This window comes from Calliopsis andreniformis, chromosome 9 (assembly GCF_051401765.1).
Source record: "Calliopsis andreniformis isolate RMS-2024a chromosome 9, iyCalAndr_principal, whole genome shotgun sequence".
NCBI classification, from domain to species: Eukaryota; Metazoa; Arthropoda; class Insecta; order Hymenoptera; family Andrenidae; genus Calliopsis; species Calliopsis andreniformis.
In genome coordinates this window covers 19,471,654-19,498,674 of record NC_135070.1, presented here as the reverse complement: position 1 = coordinate 19,498,674, position 27,021 = coordinate 19,471,654, and the positions used below count along the sequence as shown (strand labels likewise).

General features: G+C 42.9%; 3 protein-coding genes across 6 annotated transcripts; 2 read left to right on the top strand and 1 right to left on the bottom strand.

Annotated features, from left to right (window-relative positions):
* The first annotated feature begins 56 nt into the window (after positions 1-56).
* On the top strand, positions 57-24,230 carry LOC143183598 (uncharacterized). Of its 4 annotated transcripts, XM_076385218.1 has the most exons (9): positions 4,889-5,154; positions 11,648-11,808; positions 14,811-14,968; positions 18,862-19,018; positions 19,091-19,387; positions 19,468-19,778; positions 20,044-20,390; positions 20,696-21,429; positions 21,748-24,230. In XM_076385218.1, exons 2-8 carry the CDS (start codon positions 11,655-11,657, stop codon positions 21,423-21,425), a joined length of 2,154 nt encoding a protein of 717 aa, XP_076241333.1. In that variant the 5' UTR covers positions 4,889-5,154; positions 11,648-11,654; the 3' UTR covers positions 21,426-21,429; positions 21,748-24,230. The 4 variants fall into 4 exon arrangements, with proteins under 4 accessions (XP_076241332.1, XP_076241331.1, XP_076241335.1 ...); XM_076385217.1 differs by lacking the exon at positions 4,889-5,154 and adding an exon at positions 57-159 and having other exon boundaries at positions 20,696-24,230; XM_076385216.1 differs by having other exon boundaries at positions 4,427-5,154; positions 20,696-24,230.
* Positions 241-2,347, bottom strand: LOC143183600 (uncharacterized). Its single transcript, XM_076385221.1, has 7 exons — positions 1,818-2,347; positions 1,620-1,746; positions 1,391-1,507; positions 1,051-1,294; positions 795-980; positions 561-712; positions 241-487 (listed from the first exon to the last, which is right to left on the bottom strand). Exons 1-7 carry the CDS (start codon positions 2,071-2,073, stop codon positions 325-327), a joined length of 1,245 nt encoding a protein of 414 aa, XP_076241336.1. The 5' UTR covers positions 2,074-2,347; the 3' UTR covers positions 241-324.
* A 645-nt stretch (positions 24,231-24,875) lies between the features above and the next one.
* Positions 24,876-26,990, top strand: Pif1 (Pif1 DNA helicase). The gene has a single exon (XM_076385277.1). It carries the CDS (start codon positions 24,908-24,910, stop codon positions 26,756-26,758), a length of 1,851 nt encoding a protein of 616 aa, XP_076241392.1. The 5' UTR covers positions 24,876-24,907; the 3' UTR covers positions 26,759-26,990.
* The last annotated feature ends 31 nt before the right edge of the window (positions 26,991-27,021 follow it).

Genomic DNA, 27,021 nt, shown 5'->3' with positions numbered 1-27,021 from the left:
GAGTTATTGGTCGATTTACTCAATTCGTGTAAGTTAAATTTGGCAGGCGGTATCATTTAATATGTGAGTTCAAATTTTGGAACGATTTGAGTGATTATAAGTTATTGGTGTTCTGAAGATACTTTTAATGGAATGCTTTTGGGAATGAAGACGAGACACGTAAGTGTTAAGCTTATAAGCATTGCAAATTTTTCGCAAGTTCGATTTAGTCGCATACATAATTGATGGGAACAAGTATATTTGAATAAGCAGTTTAGTTTATCGCATAATTTTTGTTCTTTATGTACATATCTATGTTATATCGTTTAAAGATTACATTTAATTTCAAAATTTAAAAACAGACTGCTGCTTTTTAGTTTCTAGAGTCTTTATAAATGTACACGTAAATAAGTTGCAATTTCCTCCATGTAGAGCAAAAGTAGTGGCCATTTTGATTAACTTTTTAACTCGTATATCAAGTACTTCTGCATTAACATTACTTGAAATGCTGTAAAAACATAATTTCTAGTATTCTTGAAACTATTTAATTATTAGAAATAATAGATAATAAAAAAACATACAGATCCGTAAGACGATTCGCCTCTTTTCTTTTCTTCAAAAATTCAAAGTCTTTGTCAAGCTCAGATCGATAGTTCTTTTGAATCTCACATGCCAGTCTAGCTATGCACATCGGAGAAACAGAAATCTTGTTTCCTTTTTCATTACTATAAACCTATAAATTTCAATTAGAAACTATATTCAAAGAAACTTCCGCAAGAGTAGCTATGAAATTGTATCCAATTCCATTCAAGTACCTTATCAAAGTCATTTTTCAGAGCTCGCAAAATGTGATTCATACGATCATCCTCAACTGTATCAGGCAGATTGGATCGTTTCTTCCTGCCTGCCACGATCCCTATCGGTAGCAAAACAGGATTCGTGGCCAAAGCCGCGGCTGCCCCTATTAAAGCGACTCCAGCTAATGCTTTCAAAGCCACAGCCTGATAAAACAATTTGATTGGGTAATATTCACAAATCAAATAAACATATATACATATAGCTAGCAATTACCTTCTGCGCCTGAATATTCGGATGAGAGGGGGGACTCCCTTCCGGATAACCTGGCTCCATGGGTCCAAATTCATCCCCATTAGGGAGTGTCCCTGAAATTCCATAACCACCACTCGGAGCTGACCCCCAGTAGCCACTTGGTCGGCTAGAACCGTAACCACCATTACCATAACCATATCCTCCCAGCTCGTAACCGCTAGGTCTGCGCGTACTTTCGCTTCCATAACTCGGTCGGGAACCAAATCTAGCGTTTAAATGAAATTGCGTTGGGTACTTAAGCTGTGGCAGCGAGATTGGAAAAAGCGAAGGTAATTGTGGAAATGGCTGAGCAATTGATTACCTATCTCCTGCTTGACTTCCCTCGTAGAGGCTCTCCGCCGCCTGACTTCCGCTACTGGGTCTTCCTCCACTTCCGCTGGAGCCAGGAGGCTGCCCCTGGGCAGCTTGCCATCCATATCTATGGCCGATTTTTCGAATATAAAAGGTGCATTTTCATAATTTTCTCGAGTAGAAGATTTCAATTTACAAGATTGTAGATTCTGAAAACGTTTTTTAAAGTGTAGAACTACCTATCGGCTGGTAAACGTTCGCCATATTGAAATGAGTGGCGGTTGCCATTTCCAGGAACCCTACTGTGATAGAATTCAAGTCGTGACGATCCATTGGAACCAGATCTTGGTCCACAGCAACTGGAACTTGCAAATTTCAATTTTTCGTAATGCATACGCCTCGACAAATGTAGCAGACTTTTCAAATATTCCACTTATCTCTGGAATCAGATTCCAACCGGTGAATCGCTGTTCTCGGTTGCTTGTCTAAACTTTTGTCCTCCTCCTCGCTGTCGTTGGTCTTCGGGTATGGTATTTTCGAGGAATTTCTGGCTCTTACTATGTTGATCAATAGTTTGTCTTCAGTAAGGTCCTTCTTCGCGTGCTCTGAAGTAGTGACGAAGTTTGTTCTCTCTGTTAACGCGTAGCAAAGAGCGATGGTTGTCGATAAAATGTAAATAAGTCGCTGCGACATTGCAATAATAATACGATATTAAGTAAGTGATCGAAATAATGGATTTTCGTGGAAATCGTGGAAAGACGATAACTTGTTAGACACGTGTGACGCGAAGACGGCACGAAAGTGGTTCTTTCTTTCGCGAAGTTTCACCTTTTTATATAGCTGTCACGCATGAGATATTGTCGTGTATTTGCCCTTCAGGACTGCTGCTAACTTTCTTTTCCCATTACTTCAACTACCAAGATTGGCTTACAAAAATTCCACCATATCTATGCTCAAATCTATTCAATTTTCACAGATGCTTAACGATCAATGTCTCTTTCTGTGCATCAAAAATGTATCAAGATTGTAGTATAAAAGAGTATCGTCAATGCAAAGAATGTGCAACCGGCTGGCTGCGTCCCTGTAAATCACAAAGTGTGACAAATCGACGCGCAGCAGTGTGATGGTGAAAATAAAAGTGTCACAAGCGTTCCTACCGTCACGGTAACAGTTTAATTAACGTCGCTTTGTTACCTCGGTTTCGTACAAAATTTCACGTTTTAACGAAAATCGGTAATCAGATTAGCGTCGTTATAAAAGGGGGATTCCATTGCATAACAGTGTCAATAATAATCCAACTCTCGTTAGCGATTAAATCAACCCCTAAAGTGGATGAAATTTAAATAACGAAAAATCATAATGAGAAGTGGGATTGGTAAATTTAGAGCACAATTAAACCGCTCCCGCGTTTCTGTCAATGATTCCCTTAATTAACGTTTGGTTAACACCGCGTCTTCCCGGAAGTTCAGGGAGCGTGTCGCGAACGTACTCTTTGCTTCGTTTTTTTCCACTTTCCTGACGCACGAGTAAAATTGCTCGCGTCAGTTTATTTTTATCGCAGGGAAAACTTTGTCCAAAGTGCTGACTTTACTTCTCATTTATGATTTTTCCTGCTCCTTCGCAAGGACTATTTCCACCCTCTTGACTCCGGTAGTTTTCATTTGTGGTTGCTCCCATATGTTCTTCGTCAGACATTGTAAATATTGTTTTAGCGATTTTGCAAATAAACGAGGTTTCGTTCTACCAGCATATGCCAGGGTTACAAAATAGGGTCGACTAATTAGTTCCGCCTGGATATTTACGGCGTCGTTGACAACCGAAGTCCAGATAGTGCCACTGGTTACATCATACCACGAAAATTCTGTACTCGCGTATACACGAGCTGCTGACAAGGTCGTAGGAAGAGGAAACGCACTATTATGGAGCACTTTACGACACGAAGGGTTTCTAGCAGTTGAAGTAATCGCTAGAACCCGAAGGCCTCCAATATCCCCTAACTCCAAGAATCATTCAACTCGGTAACCACGCATTTCGCTTCAGGTTCGCCTAAAATGAACCAGCATATGACTTTCAGGGACCAAAGTTTCTCAGCCAGCGTGGATTACAAAATCTCAACGAGATAGAGAACTCTGCTCTATCCAAAGGGATTGAAGAGCGCGCGGAGGCATTACAGGGCTAATTTGAGGAAAAAAAGAAGGAGGGAAAAGACATGGATGGAAGGGAGGAAGGATTCGGCGAGCCAACCGAGAGAAAGAGAGAGCAGAAGATTGTGGAAAAAAAGGAGGAGCCAGGGTCGGTGGGGTGACAGGAGAAGACACGACGAGAAGCAAGAGATCGCGGAATGGAGCAAGAGTGGAGTAATCAATACGCATTCACACGCGGTGGCTCGCATCCCGTTTCCATGGGGACCGACGCTGGCGCATGTGCAACCTGACTGGTGTTATTCTGTCATAGAAATTTACTCAGAGACTGTTCCGTACCGGTCCGGTGCGGAGCAACCCATGCACGACGCTCCCCTCAGCGCGAGCCTACCCAATCCTCCAACTTCAAATCGCCCTGGATCGTTTCTCCGTGCTGCAAATTGCACTTGAACTTGCTGCCCTCCGCATGCAATCGCTCACGCTCCCCCGCAACCAATTAATCTTCGTTAGCCCATCGTCTGCTCGAGAACGCCGACAGAAGACATCTAATCTTTGTCTGGCATTTGCTGTTGCCAAGTCCGTGACACAAAAGGTCCCGCTTGTTTCGAAGCCAGCTTAACTGTACATCTAGGACTGTTCCCTCGACGACGGTCATCCTAGTCTCTATCGTTGTCACTGTCGGGCACGGTGCAGCGCTCGACTCTCGGATGTTCACCCCCTGGCCGAGTCAGAGGGGATGGAGGCGTTCGAATTTGCGGGCAACAGGGGGGTGCTCTCCCTCTGAGCGCCTGCGTCGAGTCCTCGATGACGACTCGACTAGGTAGGTGCTCGACCCGGACGCAGTACGGAAGAAACGTCGAGCACGTAGAGTGCTGTCCTCGGGACGTCTCGCTCCTTTCCCTCTTGCCAATTTGTGACAACAAGGGAGCGTGGGACGAGTCCGTCTGTGAACTTATTAATCGGCGATTGGTGCGCGATTGGGAGACTTTGTGAACTCGCGCTGTGGTGTTCTTATCGGCGAACAGTGTCGGCGAATTAAGAAGACATCTATCAAACGGGACGCCAACGTTATCGATGACTCGATATCGCGGCGGGATGAAAGGCGCGTGAAAGTCTTGAAGAGTTTTAGATGCCACAAGTGAGGCATCGAACTTTGGGTCGGGATGAGAAGTTCTTATCGGTGTCTAGGATGCGGTCTGCAAGATACCGCGTGATATATACAGTCAACGTGGCGAAGCACGTTCAGGAATGAGCTTCTGTTTCGGCTGCCATGCACTCGGTGTGAACACTGACACTGCAATCAGTTCGTGGAATCTGTTCACTGGTACAACAGGTAGAAAGTGGAATTGGTGCTGATCTCGGTGCTGATCTCGGGGTGAAGATCGGTTCAAGTGGACTATAGAGCTACAAGTCTCATTGTAGCTATTGAAGGCCACGTCATTAGAGAGGATCCGAGGCTTGATGAGTGGAGGATGCATCTGAGGCGAATGAAAAGTTAATTGTTGAAGAGCATCGGAGCCAGCGTTGCTAGCAGCGTGGAGACAAGCTTAGTCGCATTTAATCGTCGCTTGCATGTGGGTCACAAGTTGCAGTCGCCTGAGCTAACGGGATAGAGGGTTTACCGAGTAGAGAGGTAAGCCTGTTAAATTGCGTTACCCTCGGGCGTCTTGCGTTACCGCCACCCCTATCGTTAAATCTTTCAATGTTTTTCGGCGGGGTTCTTCGAGATACTGCCGTGGGCCGAAGCAGCCGAAAACTTTATGGTTTCCGTTTCACGCGTACCTTGCTCCCAGTGAATTCTAACGCAAGACGGTGCCTGTGCGAGGGAAAGAGCGCGCATTTCAACGCGCACCCTGAATGGGCAATGATGGGAAAGATCGTGGGTATTTATATATTGTCAGATCGGCTAGGTTACAGTCACGTGGTGGTTGCAGTTTACGGTGTCCTTAACCTCTCGGAAAATCAATGTTCTTCGTGTAACGCGGCGACCAGGTGCCATGTTCTGTGTTCTTTACCGCTTGGGAAGAAGACACTTTACTGTCTATGGGTTTCTCATCAATCCTACTCTCGTGAACTATTCATGCTTGGTAGTAATTTCACGCTTTTCTTCACGTGTTAAACGTATATAAAGAAACGTACTATTCCTTCGAACATGATGGAAAGGAAAAAATTATTCCAAGTAGTAACTGTCAGTTTGTAAAGAGGGATGACTGTTCTGACTATAAGAAAAGGGGTTAAACGGCAACATGAAGAGTCTTTATTAGCATTGAAACCGATTCTAATTATCCCTACCACCAAAGCGATCTCGTCTTAGTAGAGATTGCGAACTACCGCAATTTTCGTCGGCGCATTAATTTCATTTATAGAAACCTGACTGTGCCTAATACCACGCTCAGGGGCACCGATACTGCGAGCATTCAGAAACAAGGATTATCACTCTGCATCACGTTGTATCCACGATTTTGTTTTAAGGTTTCCGTGGCTGCACACGACAAGTGCACCAACACCGCGTGAAATCAAAGAACGTTCATCTGCTGTCTGGTTATTTATCGTACATGTAAACAGGTCACTGAAGAAACTCATTGGCCCGGAAAAATGATCTGGGCTCGGTCCGTAATTCGGATAACATTTTACAGACCCGGTTCACGCGATTTACGTCAGACCGTGGCTCTGTATGGGGATGCAGGCGCGGTTACGGGGAGCTCACCGCAAGTGACACTAGTGACACGATGGAGGGTTTCTAGTGGATGTCATTCAAAACCCGTTAGGGACGTTTCATACCATGCGACGTAGACTTCTTCCCATAACGAGGAGGGCTTGGAGGAAAACAGCTCGGAATAACACTGTAGAATTAAAATATTAAATATTTCTGCTTTCGATTATTCCCTAGTTAAGTGAGTAATCGATTTCTTATTAATTATATTGACATTTTTCTTCAGTTGAATTTTATTATATGTTGCTTCTACTAGTAAGCCTGTATCTACCTAAACATTATTGAACATAATCCTTTTAATGTTCAGAAGCTTACAATTTTAAGTCTTTGCATCATAATCCTTCTAATTCTGTTATAAGTTGCTTAACCATCGAGTATATATGACGATCTTCGAATAATCGAATGTCAGGTGGAATAGGGTTCAAATAATCGAGGTTTCACAATGTTCCAATTTCCTTTGATTCGTTGGATTAAGGGGATTTAGGGATCACCGCGACACGCGAGTGACTTTCCTTTTCCATTGCGGGGTGGATGACTTTCGGGCGACGTCCGCGGAAGAAAGGCGCGGGAAAAAGGGAGAAAAGACAGCACGGCGAGATGCATGCAACGAAAAGTGGTTCTTTGCATGGTGCATCCCCTGTAATGAGTGCCTGTCTTGATCCCTCGACGTGAGAATGCGTTAATGATCTTTACGCTGAGATCCAGCGCAGAATCCAGGCTTCGTTGAAGGTTGTGGCGTTCAAAAACTTTGTTCGATCATGGACATTGAAAAGACCACAACGTTGGCGAGTCAAAAGATCTTACCTCGAATCTTCTTCGTCTTAATTAACCTCGAGGATGAAGGGGCTGACTCGAGGGAAGGAGCATCAACGTCCAGCGTAGGTGAAGAACAAAGGATTCCCATGGTCGTGACGTTTCTAAAGCAGACTCGAGTGAAGGTAGAGAAAAGAGAACGCCATGAAATCGCTGGAAAAATACGCGTCGTTCTTTAATCCTAGCTTTTCCATGGGTGTTCGAACAAGGGGAGAACGATCTCGCTTTTTAAAATCCATGGATGGGATTTCGTATCGCTGCTCGTATTTCCTCTCTCCCTGGTCGACGGGGGTCGTTGATGTGGCTCAGACACCCTGTACACGTTCCATAAAATCTTCACGCTCGATTCTCCCCTGTGCATCGAATCCATTTCAAAGATCACGTGGAAGAAGTCGTGCGAATGAACATGTGCGTCTCCTATGAGGAAGAAATTTGGGGGATGCCATTCTTAATTATTTTTTGAAGAATATGACTTGCTTCGAAAACTTAATAATCATAATAGTAAGAAAAAAAAAATGAATAAGACCATAGAACTCCATTATTTTGGTAATCTAAAAAGGTGTTGAGAAAATAATTGTTTATATGCAGTAGTAAGTGCATCGACACAAATCAAATGTAATTATTCAAATAAATAAAGCACACTGAAGAGTTGCCATCAAACATAGATCTGCTAAAATTAGAACCTTCGGTGCAAGGTCTGATAATACACCTAGCAGATATAGCACAGTAGTGAATGCATTAAGAAGTGCAACGCACCGACATTCTGGTGCCCAAGTATCATCGACCTTGGTACGACGGAATCAGTGCACCGGAAACGCTTGAAACAGTCGTGTGCGAGGGAGGATCCTCGGACAAACGTCGGTGCGGCTGCAAAAGGAGCATCGAGCGACACAGAAATCAAGAGAAGCGCGAGTGTCGTCGCGATAGAGGAAATTGTCTGACTACGCTCCCTTTTCGGAAGCTGGCACGCATCCCCTTCAGGACTTGGGTTAAACAGAAGGAGATGGGGGTGGTAGAAAGACAGGGAAACCCCCGTGCAGCCCCTCACAGAATTCCTCCCTTCGGCACTGGGACAGAAAGGGAGTCGGAGGATGAAAATCTAGTCGAATCTTTACGCTCTCGTTCACGGTATATCGAACCTGGAAAAAATGAAATTGCCGCCGCGGGTCGATATCGCAGCTGCCCTCTGTCAGGGGCTGAGAGAAGAAAACGCTTCCCGCAGAGTACTTAAGGGCCAGCCAGCGAAGGGATATTGCTCCGGTAAAACAATACTCGAGGAATGGGAGGGGGGCTTTGGAAAATGCGCGCCAGTGAAATTCATCGAGTTCTGGTCTCTCTCTGAAGTCTCTCCTCGACCTGACAAGCAGCACTTTGACGATCTTTATCGGATTGGGTCTATGTACTGCTCTGTCACTGTGTATACTCTGTTAGATGGTAACGATACTGTGAATACAACAAATGGACTGACCCACAGGTTTATTCTCTGAAACTTTGGAAATAGTTGTACCGTGGCATTAATATATTGGTATAGTAATAAGTGTGCTTGAAGCATAAAATGAAACTGGATGAGGGACATACATTGTTTTACAAACAGCCCATTGCGAGGCATTGGATGCAAGCATCTTCTAGTAACAACAAGCTATTTTCTTCATAGAAATTTCGCTCTGTTTTTGGAAGTGTGAAAGCAGCACCTACACACGGCGTTTTGATCACAAAACAGTGTATAAAAGGGAATAGCACGTGTGAGAGGAACGCGTTGTCGAGCGAGTGAAAAAAGAAACGCGCGATATTTCACTTCCACTCGACTCTCGTCAATGGTTTCGCAGCGGAACACACCAAGAGACTGCGAACGCTTGAAGAGCTTCCTATCTAGGATAAAAATTGCTCGCGTTGTTGCTGCCAAGATCCAAGCGTACGAACGGGCGTGCCGTCAATGTGACGTGAGAGATTAAAAAATCCAGGCTTTTGAACTCTAACAGAGCGATGGATGTCAACGAGAACTAGCGACGCATTTATAGTGCAAAATTCTCTACTGTTGATTGTGCATGAAGTCTAAAAGCCTGAGATACGCGAAGTGGCGAAAACAAAATCCTAACAGAATATGCTCCGTTTCTATTGATGTCGGGATTGAATTGCATGCAACGAAAATGCCTACCACAATATATCAAGATAGCACAGTTGCCACATCCTCGAATACGTTCACAGTCAAGAAGGCTATTCCTTGAACGAATTGATCGTCCTGTATGATCCATAATGCATGACGTGTTTAGGCCTGGTGGACGAAGCAATATTTCTTCTACTTCTACAGCAAGGAATCCTCTCTCTCTGCGGTATACCCTTGCAGATTCCATGACGCCAACTTCCCACGTTCTTCTCGTGTATCCTCGTAGGAGGTTTATGAGATTTTCATATATTATAGGGAACACAGTTCACCCAAGACTATCGTGTACCCGTATCTCCAGACGTGGTATCAATAGGAAATTTCTTCCAAGGATATTCCAGAACATATACCGCCATTTTTAAGAGTAGACGTCTCTATAGTGTTATCAACGTGGAACCGCTTTGTCAGATACTTTTTAGCCATGCAACTAAGCAGACCCCCAGAAATGGACTCAGTTTCGCAGGGGAGTCGTCGCATTTCCATACATTTGAATTAGTCCGCCCACTGTGAGGGCTACATCTCTTCCCCTAATTTCTTTAGCGGCAGAGACACGTTGATGGTGAATTGGTTCGTTTGACGTAGTTGTTTGATCCCCGTTTTTCTCTAATTTCGGCCCTACGGTGTGCCAAACAACCCCAGTTTCGTTGAAGGGAAAACCTTTCCACAAGGAAGTCTTCATCATTCTAATTGTAAGAGGGTTTGCCATAAAGGATCCACAAAGATGAAGGAAGCGATTTCTAAACTTTTCAATTTGTACTGTGCGGGAAATAGAATATGGAATTGTGTTCCTGAAACTTCTTCATTCTCTTAAAGAGGAAAAATCAATTTACTGCTATACTTTTGAACAACTATATCATTTATACATATTTTAAATATTCTTTCCTCTTATTGTATCGCTCGTTAATTAAACGAGGTGCAAATGTTAAAGCATTGCGTATACTTTTTGACAGCATCTCATAAGTATGAATTTAGATCGTAAATCGCGATAGTTCCGTCACGGAAGCCTCGTCACGCGCGTAGTTCATCGTCCAATTACCGCGCGGGCTAAATTAATGGCATCGCGTTATTACGCGTAGGGATTCGAATGAATCGACGCTTTGAAAATATCCCACTACAGTTTCCTACAAACTTGTACCCTCGTTGGGCTTTCCTTTTCACAAATTTCTAAAAAATCCCTTCATCCCGCGCTTCGATAATCTCGTTTCCCTCTGTCGCATCTCGTTTGCTTATCTATAGGTTTCACGTGCTCACAATGGAAAGCTCATCGCAGATGAGGTTTCGAACCTTTTTTCCCTCCAGCAGTTTAGCGCGAACGTTCATTATTTTCCCTCGTGCGTTCGCCGATTTCCCTCCTACGCACATCCTTGCCGCCACCACGTTGCGAAACGAGTATATACGACGCAGAAATCCCATTTGTAGCGGTACGTCTGTGAAAGGTATTGCCTCGTCGGCGGTGTTTGCGGACGCGTGTTTGAGGCGCGTGAGGGTGCATTCGTTTACCCGAAACTCGATTTCGAAGCCTCGGTGATTGAATTTCAAGTGCGTCGGCCGTTGATAAGTTTAAAAGGCAATGTGGCAGGCGTTTAAGTATATTGTCCTTTCGTCCTCCTCGTCCAGTACTCGCGGAGGGAACGAAAAACCAGATTACGTAACGATTTTATTCGCTTCCATGCTTTATCTTGGCGGCATCAGCCATCGAGGCACCGCCCCGCTTTCAACGAATCCATTTTTCTTGCTGCCTCGGAGATGAGTGTTCCGGGGGAGCATAAATTTAATCAACCGTCGCCATGGCTTCGCAGGGATGCGATTAAAATGACCTGATGCTTTTCAAATAAGAGGGCCACACGACACGTTGAGCTCGAGCCATATCAAATTATTTTCTGTATTTGTTTATTCATTTTCTATGAGAGTTTTGTATACACCATATTTATGGGACTTGCAGATTAAAAAATTTAAAACTTTCGTTGAAATGGAAGACATTTGAAGGAACTTTTAGTGAAAGAACGAAGAAAGACGTCGATCAATTACGACCGACCAGACAGTAAATATTTAGTTTCGCATTATGCACCCTCTGACGAAAAACGGGGATCCTTTGAGTTGGTCGTACGTTCGTCCGCAGATCTGCAAACACTAACGCGCAGTATAGTGGGTAACGCGAGAAGCAGACGTCTGTTTGCTCGCTACTCTTCGGTGGATCGAACGCGTCTGGATAAAGTCATCGAAGATTTTATTTGTCATCGGAGGAAATCTTCCCTACACAGTGAACAGTTTAACTATTTAATTATCAAAATTCTTAGACAACAATGTATCAGACTAAATCACCTAATTCTGTCCAACTTCTGGAAAACTATTATTCGAGAAGAAAAGGCCTAGTCTAATTGATATTTCATCGATGTCTCCCTCATCGTTTTCAGCTGATTCGAGGCTTTCACGTTGCAGGAAGAAAATGTGGAGCTCGGTCACCGCGGCTGGCAGTGAGAACGGGCCCGCGCCACCCTCCAGAAGCAAGCACAGCGCCACTTTGCTCGCCGGGCACGTGTATCTCCTTGGCGGTCGGAATGGCAATTTTCCCCTCAAAGACCTCTGGCGATACAGCCTCGGTAAGTGATAATTATTACCGGAGCTTTCAATTGCTACGCGCGACAGAACGTTCGAAATCGTTACGACGTTGCTTTAAAAGCAACTAACGAAGGGGATTAGCAAGAGCGAAAAGGGAAAGTGAAATTCGTGGATAGGGAAAATCCCTGTAATTATAAGGGGTATTTAATGCCGGATGTCTGAGTGGCCTAGGTACACGGTACGCGAACAACATCCTCTGACCAACGGCAAACCCCATCGTCTCGTGAACGAGGGTGCGCGACGGAATTTAAACGGGGCTCGGTGCTGATCAATAATACTCCGTTATTAAGCCACGCGTATATCAGCTAAATCCGACCGACGATACTCCACAATTACGGCTTGTTTCCACGGAGATCAGACATATGAGAATTAATTGCGCCCCATCGTGATATAATCAGTCTATCCGCGCAGCGGTCGTCCACCACATGGAAGAGACGAGTTCAATAATCTCTAAGGGTAGAAATGTGCAATACGATTAGGAGAATTTAGGAACGATTGTCCAAGGGATGAAAAGGCACAAAGAGTATTTAATATTGAGTTCGAATGGAGGACAGCTTTGATCCCAGCCAAGTTTCCATCATATGACTGGCACTCGTGCAAGTGTGTCCCTCTGGACTCAGGGTGGTCAATATTGGAGCTGAATACTAAACATTTTTATTTTGTTCTTTTTCTGCTTTTAATCGAGTAGAATAGATTCTCTGATTCTTGACAATTTTCATCCTAAAATACGTCCAGAATTGCATTCCCTTTTATCGAATTCTGAAGCTGTTCATTACCATAAAGAAATAAGCGTTCGATATCTCGCGCCAAATATGGTGTTCCACCCTCTGGTACGGGAACAAAATTCGTGCGCAGGTCGATCGTATGTCCAGAGGAGTCCCTATTAATCAGAGGGGATTGTTCAACAGCGAGATCGGGTGAATATTAAAGCAGCATCAGAAAGGGTTGGATCGCTGGTCTCCCGAGGGCAAACGCCGTCCGAAGGGTGGTGTGTTTTAAAAGCATAGCATTGTCGATACTCGATCTTACAAAAATATTGTGATAACTCGAAGAACCATGAGAGTGCTCCATCTTTGAACGTTTTTGTTTCACCCTCCCTTTCAACCGGTGGGGATTTCGAGGGGTTCTCGCCACTAGAGTCTATTCATTAAATAGGTCTTTCTATCCTGGGCATTAGAACTTTTTACACTCCTCGACACTTTTTACAGTTACCCTAAAATTCGATCGATCGGACACGGTCGAATACCAATCATATTTCTGCATCCCCTGTTCGAAAAAAACGATAAATTATGAAAAGCCAGAGTTCGATATTCGAAGTAGATCAATTGTATGAGAGTCACGTTCGTTCTCCTTCGCAGTCGGCTTCGGCGCGATCTTTTTTCCCGATCAAAGGCGCCACAGTTTTCCCCTGTGAACAGCACTTTTAGACAAAGGATGCATTGCTTCGTGGCCCAGGTAGATACGACACGTGTACACGTAATCAATGTCGGGCATCTCTAGTGCTAGTCTACGAGGAGCTACAAGTACTCCAGCCGGCACGTTATGGCTTTTACATAAATTTCATAGGCTTTGTTTCTGAGCACGTTCCACTAGGAAGCTACTGCTTGGATACTTAAACTGTAAAATGCGGGCAAATCGTCAGGATATTGCGAAACTGCGCTTCAAGACTTTTCTCTATTATTAGGACTGTAGGCTCAAAGGTGAAAGAGGATACCTTTCATTATCCTTTTATCGCTCTAACGACGTACAGAGTGTCTTATGATTACAGTAGCATCTCATTAAATACAGTTGCTGCAATTGATGTTTCTTTGCAGCCATTGAGATATCATTGCAGATGGTCTGACCCCGAAGGTCTTAATCTACTTGCTGAAAAGAAATCCTCCCCAAGTCTTATGAAAATGTCAGTGAGACAGATATACTGAGATAGGGAATATCTATTTTCCACACACCCTGTATATACCGTAACTTCGTGGCTCGTTGATCTTCTTTGCCTTCACTCCTCCCCGCTAGATTACAGGGACATCCCTTTCTTTTTCCCTGAAGCGTCTGAAGGGTAAAGAACATCGTTAAAGCACTAAAAGGAACAGTTTCAGTGTCCCCTAGAAGCGTTAACTCGAGGCTAAGGGAATCTGAATTTATTTGGTGCAAACGCGACTTAGCTTTCCAGCAAAACGTGAATCGCGATATAATTCTCGATAAAAATGCTGGCTACTGCGATTTCTGCCAACCTCGCGTTTAATACGCGAAGCGCTATAGTCTTCTCCTCCAAGTTGCGTTAGTATTTCGTTTTTCCACGCGTCCTTGGCACTGCTTACAATTTAAGCCAGCCTCACCCTTCTGTACTCTCCGCGAGCCCCCTTTCCCTGTTTCTGAGAAGCCCCGACTGCTTCGAGGATTTATTTCAACGCGGCAGATTGCTGGGGCGGGTGGTAGGGTGATTTAGCACGGTGAAAAAGATTTTTCGGTTCCCCTGAGATTGCGATCGTTTCTTGCGTGCTCTTTTCCCTCCCTTCTCTTGCGCCGCCGTCACGCCACATACTTGCAACACCTCGCGATAAATTATGGACAGGACAACGTTCTTGAAAGCCAAGAATAACGCTCATGCAGTTAAACGACGCGGCATTCTTCATAGCCGCGAAAACTGGGGCAACTAAATGCGTGTCGCTGCGGTAGATGCGGGCAATTAATGCCAGCTACAATGCGGGATACATTAAAAAATCAAATTAACACCGATAAGGCGACTTTCCTTTTATTCCTCCTCTCGCCGCAATTCTTTTTGTCTCCCTCCTCCCACAAGTCCCATCATCCCCCGTTGCGTAAACGCACAAAAGCGAGGTTGCGTAAATCTTGTTTATCCAGCTCGGCGAAAAGAGACAGAGGGGGAGGGTTTTAGGTCTGGCGCGCGTATGAAAACGTTTGGAATAACGAGCCGTGGCGCGCATTTACCCCTTTCTTCACGGTTTTCTTTTCCCTTTTTTTCCAGCCGAGAGCAAATGGGAGGAATTGCATCCTGGGGGCGAGAGGCCGCCCGCGCTTCAGGAGCACAGCGCGGTCGCTTACAAGGATTGCCTTTACGTTTTCGGGGGAGAACTCGGCTTTTCCGCGGGCACGGAAACGCCGCTCTGGGTTTACAATGTCAAGGTAACGTATCCGCCCCCGAGGCAAACCGGATTGCGACTCTTTGAAAGAAGATTACGCGCCCCCTGCCTTGGATACTTGCTTTTACCTCGTTCAACGTTTACGTGATGTTCTTGCGATCGATCTACCAGCTGTGCCGCCTTGGCTCACGGTGCAACTCCGGAAATTAACAATTCTGCGGGATTGGATGGGTGAATAATGTAGGATGAAGTTTTGTCGTAGAGGCCTCGGTTTTTAATGCATTTGATTCTAGATATTTGTCGAGTGCTTAAGTTACGGTATCCACTTTTTTACATCTTGCTTTTTTTGTTGATTAAAAAGAACAAACGATTTTTTTTGTAGAGGTATTTAAGTATATTCTCTTGTTAGTACGTATATCTCAGTTGCGATGTGGTGTTACCTGTAGAGTCTGGTGTTTGTATAGCTTAAAATTTGTTACCAAGACTTAGTTTCGTTTAGTTAAATCCACGTGATTCGATTCCCTGGCAACACGGTAGCCCGCAGGCATTCGACCCTGCTGTTCGAGACACGGTAGCGAGGGATTCGTCACCCTTGATTCACCGAACGAGTCGGAGGGCTGGTATCGAAGCTTGATTGACAATATCTTGCTTCGCTGCTTTCCGTTTAAACTCGTTACCGAAATTCGCCCGGAGATAGACAGATGTTTCCATTACAACTGATAGTTCTCCCAAAAAAGCTACAAACGAGTTCTATTTCCATTGGTTCAGAGTGCAATTGAGTTGGAATTGACTTAAATCGAAACAGAGCTTAATTAAAGTTGAAAGAGTTAAACTAAATTATTGTTAGGAGCTTCTAGGCTCCTCCCTTTAATATCATAATATCTTCCGCATTATTTGAAAAATATTTCTTCTCCTAAATATGACTTGTTTCGAGACACGTGATTAATATAAGAAGAAGCAAATGAGACAGAAACCAATGGGCCAGAGAAATGAACGTAACGTAAGAAGTGAGGGGTCCCAGAACTAAGGAACCTTGGAGTGCCGAATCCACTCATGACATCGAACCCACTAATCACGAAACACGCGGTGGAGGAAACAGAGGAGCAATCTTCCAGTTGTCCGTTTGACGTCGCGCTTATTATCTTCCCCAAGGAGTCCTTGGCACTCCAGCGGAGAACAACGGTAGAACAAACGCAATTGCTCGAAGTGGTCGCGTCATAGTTGTCCCCCGGTTGCGTGTCACCGGTTGCTAAACCCTCCTCTATTCGAGCGAGCGGAATAGCGGGATGTTGTTCGTGTAAAACTGGTTGTACCCGATGACGTTCCTATTGATTTAGCGGTTTCCCGAGGGTGCGATTCTTTCGTCTCTCTCTTCTTCTTCATCGGCGACCCCTCCGTGCGTGAGTGCTCCCCTTGCAGGACGAGTAAGATCATTAAGAGTTTCCTTTGCGAGATACGACACCCAGCTACGAGATCGTTATCAGGGAACACGAGGGGTGACACGAGACAGGCTGCAACCTTTCCCAAAAAGACACTGTCATATAAATTATGACAGTCCCATCTGATTCTTCCAGAACCACCTTAAATAGCGTATCAGAGTGATATGTTTCGTGGCTGTTTGCAAACCCGTCGCGTCATCGCATCAACCCTGAAAGCAATGACTAGCCGTGGGAAGTGTCATTTGTCACCGTCAGAGACGATGAACCGTTATCAGCCTTCGACGCTGTACAGCTCCTGTCAATTTCGCAAGCCCGCTGATGTGTATCCGACGGTCGATGAGTTACACTAATCTTTCATTAGGCTGAGAGGCATGGCGATTGTCTGGAAGAAAAACTTCGAGGAAATTTTGAACGTGCGTTCTACCGATATCGAGCGGTTCAGATAAGTAACAAGAAAGCAATTGCATTCAATATTCAAGAGGGTTATCAGAACCTTCAAGAGCAATTTCACCGTGAGTGTAATTTTTGGCAACAGCTGGCGTCAACGGCCCTCTTCTTCCCTACCCTCGAAATGGAACGTCTGTGATCCCCTCAAGGACTTCTGCCCTCAACCTACGCAGCATTAAAGATTGATAACTCCAGCGTGAACAGAAAACGCAATATCAGTCTTGCGCCAACGCAGGAAGCTCGAGTTTTCAAGAATGGTACACTGACTCGGTTAAAAGATGATTCTCGGTTGAAACAGAAGGAGAAGAAGCAAGCCCGAAAACCCATCGAATAGTCCTTGACTCCTCGTAAATTACATCGATCCATTAATACCGCTAATTGCTAATTAGACACAAACAGAAGCCTTAAAGAGAAAGGTGCGATCGATGTGCACCCTTTTTCCTACCTTTTCGCTAGGGTCGAAACTTTTTCTTTCACGTCGCTATGGTTACCCTTGGTCCATTTGTTTTTACTCATCGAACCATGGCGGAGAGCAGGGATACTCCCTGTTACTCGTGTCTTTGCCGTGTATTATTGAAATCCGCGTTACGAATGCGCCAGGCAAACCCGATTGGTTAAGCCAGAGGGGTTGCTTCGTCCTCTCGTTCCACTCTTTCGTCTTCCCCTGACGCTTCGTTACAATCCTCTCTCGTTCACAGCAAATCGAAGGCGGAAGGGACATTCCACGTGGTCGAGTATTTTCCAGTTTGAAAAATCCACCCTGCAATAGAGCGAATCCGAAAAAGAACGGGTCCTTGCGTCTTGAGACTTCTCAAGGACTTGAAAGCGTCCCTATCGTCGACGATAACTGTTTTCCCGCTAATTTTACAGCGTTTTAACGTCGATGGCGAATTTAGCTTAACCACTCCATCCGTTTGCGACCCCCCTTGTGTCGTAATACGGGGTAAACGCAAGTGGCTGTACAGACCTATCAACTTTAGGCACGTACTTCGAGTTACGTAATTACTTTCTGCACCCCTGCTACACAGCCTGCGTACCTTCCTTCCATCTTCTCTCTTTTACGCACACCTATCGCGAACCCTTGCCCGTGCAAACGCACTTGCTCCTTTCTTTCTGGAGATACGTATTCAATGGCTGAATCTGAACACCCTCGATTGACGATGAGCATCAAAGAAATCCTCAGTGTCCACTCTACTCTGGATTTTTAATTAATATCTCTGATTTTTGAGAGATTAGTATATTTTTAGGAACATGGAAATGTCTGTGTTTGTAGAATAAAGCTATCACACGGTAAAATGCCGGGGTGGGGGGGGAGGGATGTAACCCCTGGGATGCTATAGATGCATATTTACGTTTAGACGGTCGATACAGAGTGTACGGTGGTCTTTTATAGGCATCCAGTCAATATAGTTAGCAGATGGTACTACCTTTTCTTGTTACCACACGTTAGCACCCCCTTTCGAAAGACTAGAAAGAGAGAAGAAAGAATTGGTGCTTTAAAAAGTTAAAATTGAATTGAATTTCTTATTCTAAATGTAAAAGGTATTTCTTTTACCGATGAAACTAAAAATATGCATAGAGACTTCCTATCTTTTCAGAAGCAAATCGTGCGTTATCTATGCCCTACATTTTTCTGGAGTATAGTTTCAAGGCAAAGTTGAAAATGGATGATCGGTGTGTGCAATAGATTGCAATTTTCTCGTTTGAAACTTGTGTAATTTCTCGTGAAAAAAATACATCAGAACAATCACCCGCGATCCAAAGAACCGACACTGGAATAGTGGCGGCCTGCAGCATTAACCAAGGCCTATTCAAAGAGCGAAGTAAGGGAGTGACAAATTGGAGCCCTTTTGTACCTTTTGTTACTAACGACCCCAGTCATATTCTGCATTCAGAAATTTCTAGCTTAGTCGGAATCGGAGAATTTTCGAGTCCATTGTCGTCTAACTCGGGAAATTAATGAATACGGAAAACTGCGTGATTACTTTCTCAGAACAATAAAATATAGCGTGACTGTTCACAGTATTAATCGATTCGTTGTTATTCATAGACCAATATATGGCGAAAGGTGAGGGCACAGAGGGGCTGTGCAGTTCCTAGAGGACGAAGAGGCCACACGGCTCTGGTTCACCGTGGCCAGATGCTCATCTATGGTGGTTACCAAGATTTACGCGGAAGTTCTTCCGAATTATGGGCGTTCCACTTCGGTAAAATAATTAAATATACACTCCTTGTGGAAACACATTCGTGATAACATATTCTGTCATGATGTGTCTTAGAAACCGAATCCTGGCACCTTCTGTCGTCCAGCGAAAGCGGCCCAGCAGCCAGGCACAAACATTCAGCTGTTCTGCATGGTGACGCCATGTACATTTATGGTGGTATGACCGATCTCCAAGAAAGAAGCGATTGCTGGCGATGGGATGTCAACACTGCTTCTTGGTGTTTATTAAAAAACAAGCCTGGACCAGGACCCCTTCATGGACACGCAGCTTGCAGACTTCCCAGTTGCATGTTAATATTTGGAGGCGAAAGCGGTGGTCTACCCACTAATGAACTCTGGAGGTTTCATTTTGGTGAGAACTTAAATAGTCAATGCGGTATAAAATAATTTTTGGATAGTACGATAATTGTGTATTGATCAATTTCTTGATAGGCACGGAAACCTGGGAAAAGCTGTCAGTGCCAGGTCCCAAACCTCAACCCAGAGCAGAAAGCGTCGCTCTAGCTGTTTCTGAACTCTTAATCCGAGGGACCAACCTTGACAATCCCAAACCTAAACCTAGAAATCAAAGGACAAGACTTTGCAACAACAGGATATCGCCCAACGAAGCACCAACAAGACCTAGCTTTCTTAAAGAGATTTCCAAGTTGTCGCAGATCAATTTGTCGAGATTGAGTCATCCGACGAAATGCAGTTACTCCGTCCTGAGTGGTCAGGATGACAATGAAGAAAGTCCACAGGAGGTACGTATCATTTTTTTACAGCAACATCTTTTTTACGCTTTCATATCTTCTGTTGTTTTCATTATTCGCACATGCATCACACCCTTGCATACTAATAAATAAAGAATGATACTTGGAGGGATGGTTATACCCTTTTGGTAATAATACAAACGATGTGTCACTGTTATGCGTAATGGACACTAGATCCATAAACGAATATAGTATGCAAGAGGTCAAGTTCAATTTTTGCACAAAAAACGCATGTGACAATTGAGCCTGCCCGCAGGCGAACTCGTATTATCCGTTTCAGCAAGTGGACGCGGAGGTGGTGGAACCCTCCACGGGGATGGTGAAGTCACGGAGTGCCAACACGCTGGCACGACGGAGGCAAAAACCGCCAGACACGACGTCGAAAATCATTGAGACCAGTATTAGTAATAGCGCTACCAATTCTGGCATGACTAGGGACCCCATTTCCGTACCAAATTTCCGAGCTCTGGTTTTACCTACTCCGGTTCTGACACCTGTAGAGGCGGCCAGACTCGTTTTCGTCGACCCTGACGAAAATAGCGACTGTGAAGAACGCAAGGAGCCTCCCACGTCCAGGTTGATAGAAGTTCAGGAGGAGAGACGGTGAGTACACGCTCCCGAGGAACGTAATTTCTAATTATAGGCAGACACGCAAGTGCAGAGAGTTTCAGAATTGGTGGTGTGAACTCTAGTGGTTAATTGAGACTTTTAGAAAAGAGAAACTGCTCTAAGTTATTGATAAACTTATTTAAATGCGACTTTTTAACATCCCTGCTGCGTAGAACTTTTGTATTTTAGTAATTTAAAAAAGTTTCTACTAATGTAAACAATTTTAGTGTCTCGAGAACGAAATATCCGCGGTTCTCTACCTTTAGAACAGCCTATACAGAGTCACTTTCGTTTTTCAGGGACTTCGCTGCCGTCCACCAAGCCTGTCAACCAACTCGTGGCGAAAGTTACAGTTCGCATCTGTACGAAGCCGCTCTCCAAACCCCAAAAACGCCAACCACCACGAAGATACCCACATCCGCCTCGGTTAGATTCGCAGATCTAGAGGAGGGCGAAGAATCGACGTCAGACTACGCGAGTATAGAAGCCAGAAGTCCTGGTGATCCTCTGGCAGACGACGATTGGCCATCGAGTCGGAAAAGCAAGCAGTATCGTCCCATAGTCACCCCGTCCACGATCCGCGAGGGCCAATTTGGTTTCTGTAACCCAAACTACCTTGGACTGGACGAAACGAGAGGTCATTCTCATCAGCAACAGCAGTCTCAAGATGGGAAGTATGCAAAAATGTTGAACAGTCCACCAGACAGTGTTTTGGAAGACGAGCCAGGCAGGTCCGCCTCGCAGACGTTCGCTGAACTGTTGGAGCTTCAGGAAATCAAAAGGGTGCCTAGAGCGCCGCCAAAAAGTTTGCCATTGGGCTCCCCCTCTAGAAGGGCGGTCAGTGCGTCGAGGGCGGAGAGACAAAGGGCAAAGGTCGCCGCGGCGGATATCAATGAATCTGAAACGCCGTCGTACGGGCCAGCTCCCCTGTACGTTTTTTTGGTTGGAGGGAAGGAGAAAGGACAAGTTACTGTGTTCGCTAGGCCAGTTTCGTTGTGGAAGTTGCAATTAGCGCCTCACATCTTTTAAGGCAGTTAAGTATGTTTGTCAGTATTATTTCTTTGGTTTGTCGATCTAGATATTATTGAAACTTTGTTACTTTTTGTTGGTTCTGAAGAAGAACATTCTTCGATGATTTCATATCTGAAGTGGTTGTAGTTGAAATATTGTGAGATTGATAAGGATTATAGCTCACTAGTGCCAAGTGTTGTTTCTTTATTTAGTAATTTATATAGGACGGTTTTAGTTGCTGTTACTTTTTATTGAATTTATTGTTGAAGACTGAATGTACGTTTATTTTCTATTTTCCTTTGATTTTGGTATTGGAAAACGTATGGTTGATGCATTTCAGAGTGCAATATCGAACGTTGTGATTAGTGCAGCAAAGTACCCGAGCTTAACGATTCCTTTCAAATTTAAAATCGAACTTCCGAGCTTGGATTCAAGTCTGTTTCATATCCAACATAGGATTTCAAAGAAACAAGGCTTAAGTTTCTCTCATTTCGTTCCCCGACACCTAGCATATCGTTAAATAAACAATAAAATAGAAAATTGATCATTGTCTTCGAGATAAAAGTGTATCGAATACATGCTTCTCTATATATCGATTAATCGTAAAGGTTTGAATTCGAAATCGATTCGTTTCCCTCGCTCTGTTGTCTACTTTGCTAACTCGGATTTTAGCGAACGTAAGTTCGTACCCTAGATTATAGGCTCGTAATCGGACACTTACGAATCAAGAGAGTTCATATTGAACCAATATACTTTCAGGAGGTTGTTCTGCGCGTTAGGTAACTGTACCATGAATGTTCATAAACAAGCGCAAGTCAAGCGAGTGCGTTGAATAGTGGTCCTTAGTCTTATCGACACGTCCTATCAATTTTTAAGCGGTACATACATAAGTCACACGGAAAATTCTATGATTAACGATGAAGAAAGACAGATAATAGTCTAGACGTAACATAAACGATAAAATTTTTCAATGAAATTTTGTAATAGACGAAAATACGAATTAAAAAGCTCCTAGGCTATTCGAGTACCTCCGTTCGGAAAAGTTAAGCTCGCCTGATCTGCGCTTAACTGCCATCGACTGTGAATTCAGTGTATGCGTAGCGTATAAAGTTAGAATTAATACTCGTAAGCTTGAGATAACGTTTAAACTGTCCTGAATATTGACGGAGAATCGATGTGTGGTTGTGCCGAATGTGTATAATTGAAATACGATTCGATTATTCCGGAGAAATTAGATTTTTATAAAGTAAAATCGCAAGAGAATGTTACTTTCAAATGGAACTTGGTCGATAATCGCGTTCTAACGTAGATCTTAAGAGAAATATATGATACACCGGAGACTGTGTCGATTTTTTTTTAGTTTCATCGCGAAAAGGACATTTCTAATGCGCGAAGCATACAATCGTGTCGAACGAAAAAAAGACATCATTACGTTCCAAAATATTGTCGAGCTTTTACGTCGGTACTGCGAAATAATGGATCAATTAAGTCGAGAGTCTCCACCGTGGCTGTATTTACGAACATAGCATATTAGTTCCGATAAGTGTGTGTCATAAGTGGAACAAATGGTGAAGTACAGTGGGAGGTTTCTTGTTCGTGTAGAATTTTTACGCCCACGAAGGCCCAATACATGTAATCCATCCATAAGTAGCAAAGGTCGATGTGGTACCTCGTTAGTTGAATATTAAGGAATACTTTCTAAGGAATAGGTATTTATGATTTTTATTCGTTTTCTAGAGAATCTACGGGTTAAGCATGTAATTAAGGAATATCGAGTTTTCTGTTTGTTTAAGGGCATGTGCAATATGTACGGATATACATAGGTATCCTTTGTTGCCTCTTTTGGCTAATTAAATAGAAAGATTTCATAATATTCAGATAGAGGCCACGAGTACCCGAAAAAATCAATGTTTTCCATTTGTAGCACTAGTCGATTTAACATCTCAGTGTAAGATAAACGTTTCGTAATATCCACCCTTTCCTAGAAGCCCCTAGCTTAGTGTCTGTTCATTTTCGGATGTATTCATATACAGTTCCTTTTATGTTTCCCGCGTAACCCAATACTCTCCCATAATCTTGACCATTTTCGCGTACATAGCAATCATAGTTAGTTAATTAATGGTATGAATACTGACGTGCCGCCCTCAGAATTACAGTTATCGTTCGCCTGATATTTTTGCGAAGCGCAGCCAGGAATATTTTTCAATTGCTATGCCTAATTATGTTCAATTTCATGTTGAAACACAGCTTTATGGAAATTTCATGAGAACACGGTTCGTTTCAGCAAGCAGAGAAATTTTGCGATCCGAAACAGGAATGAAAGTGAAACGAGGCGACGCGCATTCGAAATAATTGACGATTTCGCGCCAGGATGATTTCATGTTAAATAGATATGCATAACGCGATCCGATAGTCAATTACTACTGTGTCATTAAATGTGTCCGTTGCCAAATAATGTCTCTTTAGAGTATCTATGCCTCGTGAACGAGATATAAGCGAGTATAAGCTCGAAGACGCGGGTCGGTCCTCGAAAACGAAATGGAAAAAGAAAGCCAAACAGTGTAGCTGATTCGAGTGCCTGTACTATACGCAAATATATTCAATTTCATATTTTTCTGGACACGAATGACTTTTCAAATTGAGAAAAGATGCAATGAAGAATTCGCCGTGCCATCTTCTAGCTTATGCTTCCCTTCAACGTTATTGATGTGATGGAATAATGTACTTTCAAAGGCGGTATTATATGATATGATGTCGATGAACAAAACCAAAAAAGAATGAAATAAATCGCGTCTTGTTCCAGTGGAGTCTCATATCACAGAATGGAGTATTTTTTCAAGTGAGTACGCCTTCGACTAGATTAGTAATCATACTGATTTTTCTGTGTTTTAATGTCAGGACGATACTATTTATTTATATGTACATGTACTCGCATATCTTCATGTAAATGAATAGTTAGGGGAATTAATAGTAATCTGTAAACACAATGGTGATAAAGATGTTTGTATAATTTGCAAATTAGTTTCCTTGAAGGAGCATTAATTCAAATTTCGGTCCCTTAATTACTTTGATTCACTACCGGTTTCTGAAAACAATTGAAGATCATGTAATAAGTATAAAACACTATCATTAGAAATTACAGTGATTATAAGTTCGATAACATGAAATATAATACTTTTGTGTTAACAAAAAATTTCAATTTACGCAAAAGAAGGATAAAAAGGGCTATTATTTCCTACATTTATTTCAGCGTTAAAAAATATTTAGAATCGATTAGCTATAGGAACTCCCTCTGACGTAAGAAATGAGAGTTTCTCTAGCAATTTTGGCGCGTAAACCTCCTACGGTAGGAGTATAGGAGTCCTACCAAACAATTGCGACCATGACGTTGAGAGGGTGAATGATCCTTGCGTCGTACTCTTTCAAGAAAACGTTTTAATTTATTTATTTCTGTGAAAAAAGTTTCATTTACTCAGTGCACGACTATTTTACAAGAAAACATGGATCAAGACAGCTGTTTAGTAGTATGCTCCGTTACGATAGAGTGGACTAATTCGCAAGGTTCGATCCTAAAGAAGGTAAATCATCGATCAGCTTCTTTACGTCTTATTCGAAACAATTTCCGCGAAATGTTCATCGAGGTACGCAAAGAAAAAGCGAATTCAATGACGAAGCTCGCGCTGAAATCCATTTCTGTTTTCAACAAATTCATGACAGAGGGAAAAGCCTCAATCAAATTCAAAGAAGAAAATTGTACTCTTTTCTTATCGAATGCACCGACCTCACAATTAATTAATTTCTTAAAGATGGTATATATCAAAGTTACAAACCAATCAGAGAAAGGGATGAAGAACCCACTGAGAGAAAAATTGCTTTCCAACAAGTCATTGGGTGGTCTAGAAGAGATTAGCCCTGCAACAAGTGCTGAGGTAAATAAGGCCAAAGAAAAAGCTATTAGTGTAACACGTGCAACAATTACTACTCCATCTCCTAGTGCTACAAAGAAGAGGAAACGAATAGATGAAAATGATAGAAAACTTGCTCCAGCAAAGAAACTTTATGAAAATCCAATAGCAGGACAGATTACAGAAGAACAAAGCAAAATTTTGGAGTTTGTACTTAATGGTAAAAATATATTTTTTACCGGTAGTGCAGGAACTGGGAAGTCATTTCTACTGAAAAGGATAATAGCAGCTCTTCCTCCTGATGTCACAATGGCCACAGCAAGCACTGGAGTAGCAGCATGTCACATAGGAGGAATTACTTTACATCAGTTTGCTGGAATTGGTCTGGGGACTGCCAATTTAGACAGATGCTACCAAATGGCAGTTCGTAACTCTGCTGGATTATGGAGAAGAACAAAACACTTGATAATTGATGAAATTTCTATGGTAGATGGAGATTATTTTGATAAGATAGAAGCTGTTGCTAGGTATGTTCGTAAGAATGAGAGACCATTTGGTGGAATACAACTGATCCTATGTGGAGACTTTTTCCAATTGCCTCCTGTCTCTGGTAGAGACAGGAAGGCAAAATTCTGTTTCCAAAGTAACTCATGGGAGAAATGTGTACATTTAAACTTTGAATTGCAACAGGTCCATAGGCAAAAAGATCCTATATTTGTTAAGATTTTGAACAACATTAGAATAGGTAGAGTTACAGATGATATTGCAGAGACTCTTAAGGCAACTGCTAAGCAGAAGATAGAGAATGATGGAATTCTAGCAACAAGACTTTGTTCTCATGTGAATGAAGCAGAAGACATTAATGAGATTCAATTAAATGAACTGAAAGGTGAATCTAAAGTCTACACAGCTCAGGATTCTGATCAATCAATGACTGCAACATTAAATCAACAGTTAACTGTCCCTGATAAACTTGTGTTGAAAATAGGTGCCCAAGTAATGTTATTGAAGAATATAAATGTTTCTAATGGTTTAGTGAATGGGGCAAGGGGTGTAGTAATTAAGTTTGTAGAGAATGTTCCAGTAGTTCAATTCAAGTCAGGTATTCAATATCATGTAAAAACAGAGAAATGGAACATAAGGACAAATGTAGGCGCCATTGTTCATAGAAAACAAATTCCACTGAAACTGGCTTGGGCGTTTTCTATTCACAAAAGTCAGGGTTTAACTTTAGATTGCGTGGAAATGTGTTTAGCTAAAGTATTTGATGCGGGCCAATCGTATGTAGCACTTTCTAGAGCACAAAGTTTACAATCTTTGCGCGTTCTAGATTTTAATAGTCAACAAGTATGGGCCCATTCTGATGTACTGATGTTCTATAAGAAATTTAGGAGAAATTTACAGGAAACTGAGATGATTCCTTTAGGCAAAAAGCGAAAAGTATAATTATATATTTATGCACAAAAGAATGTTATATTATTACAAACTTAAGTACCCTCAGTGCAATGACGGTACAATTGTATAAAGTATTATATATAAGTCACACAGATGTCTTTGTTTACATATTGATTTATAGATTACTGATCCATGACTAAATATGAATTTTCATTTTAAGAAAATAATGAGTATTATTCACTAGAATAAGATTTCCTTCACTGCCAACCGTCAGTGAAAAGAGGCACAATCTCATGTATACTTGATGGAGGCCA